Source organism: Physeter macrocephalus, chromosome 17, assembly GCF_002837175.3.
Source record: "Physeter macrocephalus isolate SW-GA chromosome 17, ASM283717v5, whole genome shotgun sequence".
Taxonomy (NCBI): Eukaryota; Metazoa; Chordata; class Mammalia; order Artiodactyla; family Physeteridae; genus Physeter; species Physeter macrocephalus.
This window is the reverse complement of record NC_041230.1, coordinates 3,315,670-3,322,009: the sequence shown is the minus strand read 5'-3', so window position 1 is coordinate 3,322,009 and position 6,340 is coordinate 3,315,670. Positions and strand designations below refer to the sequence as shown.

General features: G+C 40.6%; 1 protein-coding gene across 1 annotated transcript in view; it reads left to right on the top strand.

Moving 5' to 3' along the window:
- Window positions 1-4,902: 4,902 nt before the first annotated feature.
- LOC114484117 (killer cell immunoglobulin-like receptor 2DL4) overlaps window positions 4,903-6,340 on the top strand; it is a 7,585-nt gene continuing 6,147 nt past the window's right edge. Inside the window, 2 exon segments of the mRNA XM_028478291.1 lie at window positions 4,903-4,921; window positions 5,084-5,218. Of these exon segments, the coding sequence (XP_028334092.1) occupies window positions 4,903-4,921; window positions 5,084-5,218 (154 nt within the window).

Here is a 6,340-nt window from a genome sequence, read left to right as displayed (position 1 = left end):
CTACCATATGACCCAGCAATCCGACTCCTGGGCATATATCCAGACAAAGCTGTAATTCGAAAAGATACATGTACACCTATAGTCATACCAGCACTATATACAATAGTCAAGACATGGAGACAACCTAGATGTCTACTGACAGATGAATGGATAAAGAAGATGTCGTATGTGTGTGTATACATATACACACGTGCACACACACACACACACACACACACACACACAATGGAATACTACTCAGACATAAGAAAATGAAAAAGGGTGGGAAAGGGAGGATGGGAGGGAGGCTCAACAGGGAGGGGATATGGGGACGTGTGTATGCATACGGCTGATTCGTTTTGTTGTGCAACAGAAACTAACACAATAATTAGTGAAGCAATTATATTCCCATAAAGATCTATTTTGAAAATTGAAAGAAAAAAAATGAAATAATGCCACTTGCAGCAACATGGATGGACCTAGAGATTATCATACTAAGTGAAGTAAGACAGACAGAGAAAGACAAATACCGTACGATATCACTTACATGTGGAATGTAAAAAATGACACAAGGGACTTCCCTAGTGGTCCGGTGGCTAAGACTCCATGCACCCAACGCAGGGGGCCCAGGTCTGAACCCTGATCAGGGAACTAGATCCCACAGGCTGCAACTAAGAGTTCGCATGCCGCAGCTAAATATCCCGCATGCCGCAACTAAAGATCCTGCATGCCGTAAAGAAGATCCCGCACGCGGCAGTGAAGATCCCATGTGCCATAACTAAGGCCAGGTGCAGCCAAATAAATAAATAAATACAACACAAATGAACATATCTATGAAACAGTAACAGACTCACAGACATAGAGAACAGACTTGCGGTTGCCAATGGGGAGGGAGGTATTGGGAGTTTGGGATTAGCAGATACAAACTATTTATATATAAGATGGATAAACGACAAGGTCCTACTGTATAGCACAGGAAACTATGTTCAATATCCTGTGATAAACCATAATGGAAAAGAATATTTATAGGTATAACTGAATCACTTTGCTGTACAGCAGAAATTGACATATTGTAAGTCAACTATAATTCAATAAAATTTTTTGTTAATTTTTAAAAATTTGTGGTTTATATATATGCAATGGAATATTATATGGCAGTAAAAATTCACAAACTGAAACTACAGACAGAATACAGATCAATTTTGAGACATGGTATTAAATAAGTAAAAGAAAATTTTAAGAAGCATGACTTGTAATATTATTCCATTACATACATAATGTTCAAGAGGAGACAAGATTTACTATTTAGGGAGGCATAACTAATCGTGACCCTATAGTAAAAGAAGGAAACGATTTCCATGTAATTCATTAGGGTGGTAATCTGTATGGTGATGCTGGAAGCTTTAGTTCAAGATGGAAGCCACAGGGTCTTCTGGAAAACTGGTAATTTCTCACTGAATTTCTTTCTTATTGCTTTCTAATTAACATGTAATATTATACTAGTTTCAGGTGTACAACATAGTGATTTGATATTTTTAAACATTATGAAATGATCACCACAATAAAACCAGTTACAATCTGTCACCACACAAAGTTGTTACAGTATTATTGACTATATTCCTTATGTGTACATTACATCCCCATGACTTATTTCTTTTACAGCTGGAAGTTTGTACCTCTTAATCCCCTTTACATAGTTCATCCTTCCCCTGTCCCACCCTCCCCTATGGCAACCACCAGCTTGTTCTCTGTACCTATGAGTCTGTTTCTGTTTCGTTTGTTCTTTCGTGTTGTTTATTTTTGCTTTTGTTGCCCTCGCCTAAGGAGACATATCCAAAAAAAAAACTGCTTTCTTCAATGCCTTATAGATTTAAGAACACAGCTTTTTCACCTCCTCAGTTAAATTTATTCCTAGGTATTTTATTCTTTTTGAAGTAATTTTAAACAGGATTTCTTTCTTGGTATTCTTTCTGATAGTTCATTTTTAATGTATAGAAAAGCGAAAGATTTCTGTATATTAATTTTGTATACTTTACTGCAACTTTACTGAATTCATTTATTAGTTTTAATAGGTTTTGGTGGAGTAATTAGAGTTTTCTATGTATAGTATCATGCCATCTGCAAATAGTTACTTCTTCATGTCCAGTTTGGATGCGTTTTATTTCTTTTCCTTGACTAATTGCTGTGGCTAGGACTTCTACTACTATGTTGAATAAAAATGGGGAAAGGGAGCATCTTCTCTTATTCCTGATCTTAGAGGAAAAGAATTCAGCTCTTCACCATTCAGTATAATGTTACACTAAAGGACTTTACATCATGATCCAGTGAGATTCATTCCAAGGATGCAAGGATGGTTTAACATCCATAATCCAACCAATGTGATACACCACATTCACAAAATGAAGGACGAAAACTATATGATCATCTCAATAGATATAGAAAAAAAAACATTGGACAAGATTCAACACCCATTTATGACAGAAACTCTCACGCAAGTGGGTATAGAAGGAACTTACCGCAACACAATATAGGCCATAATGACAAGCCCACAGGTAACATCATACTCAAGGGTGAAAAACTGAAAGCGAACCCTGTAAAATCAGGAATAAGACAAGGATGCCCACTCTCACCATTCTTCAACATAGTATTGGAAGTCCTAGACAAAACAATTAGGCAAGACAATGAAATAAAAGCCATCCAAATTTGACAGAAAGAAGTGAAACTGTCACTATTTCTGGTTGACTTGATTTTATATATAGAAAACCCTAAAAACTCCAACAAAAAACTATTAGAAATGATAAACAAATACAGTAAAGTTGCAGGATACAAAATCAATATACAAAAATCTGTTGCATTTTTATTCACTAAAGATGAGCTAGCAGAAAGAGAAATTAAGAAAACAATCCCATTTACAAGTGCAATAAAAATAATAAAATACCTAGGAGTAAATTTAACTGAAGAGGTGAAAGACCTGTACATTGAAAATTTTGAGACACTGTTGAAAGAAACCGAAGACACAAATAAATGGCAAGCTATTCTGTGCTTACGTGTTGGAGAATATAACATTGTTAAAATGTCCGTATTACCTAAAGCAATCTACAGATTCAGTGTAATCCCTATCAAAATCCCAAGCACATTTTGCACAGAAATAGGACAAAAAATATTCTAAAATTCCCATGGAACCAGAAAAGACCACAAAGAGCCTCAGCAAGCTTAAGAAAAAAGAACAAAGCTGGAGGTATCACACTCCCTGATTTCAAACTATATCACAAACCATAGAAATCTAAACTGTATCATAGTGGCAGAAAATCAGATACACAGATCAAAGAACAGAACTGAGAGCCCAGAAATAAACTCACACATATATGAACAATTAATTTACAACAAAGGAGCAAAGAACATACAATAGAGAAGGAATAGTCTCTTCAGTAGATGGTGCTGGGGGACCTCCCTGGCGGTCCGGTGGTTAGGACCCCGTGCTTCCAATGCAGGAGGCGCGGGTTCAATCCCTGGTCGGGGAACTAAGATCACACATGCCGAGTGGCATGGCCAAAAATAATAAACAAACAAGCAAACAAATAAATAAATAAATGGTGTTGGGAAAACTGAACAGCGGCATCGAAAATAAAAATAGACCACTATCTCATACCACACACAAAAATCAACTCAAAATCCATTAAAGACTTGAATGTAAGGCTAGAAACTTTAAACTCTTAGAAGAAAACAGAGTACGCTCTTTGACACTGATGTTAACAATATCTTTCTAGATCTGTCTCCTCAGGCAAGGAAACAGAGGCAAAAATAAACAAATGGGATTACATCAATCTAAAATCGTTTGCACGGTGAAGGAAACAATCGACAAAATGAAAAGACAACCTATGGAATGGGAAGAGAGAGTTTCCAATCATGTATCTGATAAGGGGTTAATAACAAAAATATATTTAAAAAACTCATACAACTCAACAACAAAAATACAAACAACCTGATTTTAAAATGAGCAGAGGAAGGGAACAGACAGTGTTTCAAAGAAGACATACAGAAGGCCAACAGGCATGTGGAAAACATGTTCAACATCACTAGTTAGGGAGATGCAAGTCCAAACCACTATGAGACCTCGGCCCTGCTGGAATGGCTATTATCAAAAAGGCAAGAAATAAAAAGTGTTGGCGAGGATGTGGGGAAAAGCTATTCTTCATACACTGTTGGTGGGAATGTAAACGGGTGCCGCCACTGTGGAAACCAGTATGGAGGCTCCTTGTAAAATTAAAAATAGAACTACCATATGCTCTGGGTATTTATCGATGGAATAGAAAAACACTAATTTGAAAAGATATATGCAGCCCCGTGTTCATTGCAGCGTTATTTATGATAAACAAGACATGGAAACAACCTAAGTGCCCATCAACAGATGAATGGATAAAGGAGATATGATACATTGGGACTCCCCTGGTGGCGCAGTGGTTAAGAATCCGCCTGCCAATGCAGGAGACGTCGGTCCGAGCCCTGGTCCGGGAAGGTCCCCACATGCCGCGGAGCAACTAAGCCTGTGCACCACAACTACTGAGCCTGCGAGCCACAACTACTGAGCCCGCACGCCCAGAGCCCGTGCTCCGCAACAAGAGACGCCACCGCAATGAGAAGCCCGCGCACCGCAACGAAGAGTAGCCCCGGCTCGCCGCAACTAGAGAAAGCCTGCGCGCAGCGACGAAGACCCAACGCGGCCAAAAATAAATAAATAAATAAACTTATTATTGCATTTTCATTTCCTGTAGGTTAAACTGTGATTTTTGTTGTTCAGATCCCTGATGGAACATCTTCCAAAGACCCATGGAACGCCCCCCCCTTTCCTTCAACCTACAACCATCCCTCCTTCTTCCCTATATGCTCCTCAGTGCTGGGGAATCTGCTAATTTGCAGAAGACGATGGTCTATAACGGAAGATGTAGGATGGGATCCATCCTACATGGGTTTGTACAGGATCCAGAGCCAGTCAGTGTACGCCTGGGGTTGTATATGGGGTGTTTTTTTGACTTAGTGGGGTAGACAGGCTGAGCAACCTCGGGCACGCCACCACCTTTTTCCGGCTTTGGTGTCCCTGTCAAAGATGTGCGGATCTGGAAGGATCCCCTCAAGAGCCTTGACTCTCTTCCATTTGCGGATGCTGCCATTGTGGAACCAGAGCCCACGGAAGACCGAGTGATGCACGGCGAGGTGCACCCTCCCAGTCCAAACCCTCACCGTAACTGGAGCCCTTCCACATATCCAATGCTCCTGCCTTCAGAGATCACGTCTCAGTACATCATTCTTAGCCTTCTCCTCTCAGGACCCTACAGCAGAAGACACACAGGATGAGGTACATGCCCACATGAACCACTGCACCCTCTCAGAGAGAATATTCACTCCCACTCCCCTGAGCCCTACGTCCTCCTCCGCTGAGTCCAGTATCTACATGGAACTCAGTGTAAACCAAGACCATGCTGAGACCTGACCTGGCCCCAGGCTCGGAGCACACAGAATGTTACAAAGCAAGGAGCTGGACCTCTTTTTAAAGGGGTTCCTCCATGGACACTCTTCCTTCTCCTCAAACCCAGCCCCCCAGCTCTGAGGCTAACAGTGGAGCCTCAAGACTTGTAGGGTGGTCTTCAAAATGCCACAACCCCTTGGTAATCTCCCAGCTATTCCAGGACTCCATTATAACTATGCAGCCATTTCCGGAGATTTTATTGTACTCGCCCGCACATACTGGATAGCTAATCATTATCATCCTTTTTCTGAAATTCCACCGAAGCAAATCTAGAAAATCTGCCAGTTGATACTTCAAACTATTCAGTTAAAACAACGACAGCAACAACAACTATTCTGCAAAATTTTACAAAGATGAAGTGTAAAATGAACTTATTTACAAAACAGAAACAGACTCACAGAATTAGAGAGCAAACTTATGGTTACCGGGGGGCAGCGCTGGGGGAGGGATAGACTGGGAGTTTGGGATTGACATGTACACACTGCTATATTTAAAATAAAATGCCTCAGAACCCTTTTTTTTTTTTTTTTTTTTTTTTTTTAGGATTCCATACATATGTGTTAGCATACAGGGGCAGGACAGGAATAAAGATGCAGACGTAGAGAATGACCTTGACACGGGGAAGGGGAAGGGGAAGCTGGGACGAAGTGAGAGAGTGGCACGGACATATCTACACTACCAAATGTAAAATAGATAGCTAGTGGGACGCAGCCGCAGGGCACAGGGAGATCAGCTCCGTGCTTTGTGACCACCTAGATGGGGTGGGAAAGGGAGGGTGGGAGGGAGACGCAAGAGGGAGGAGATATGGGGATGTATGTATACGTATAGCTGATTCAC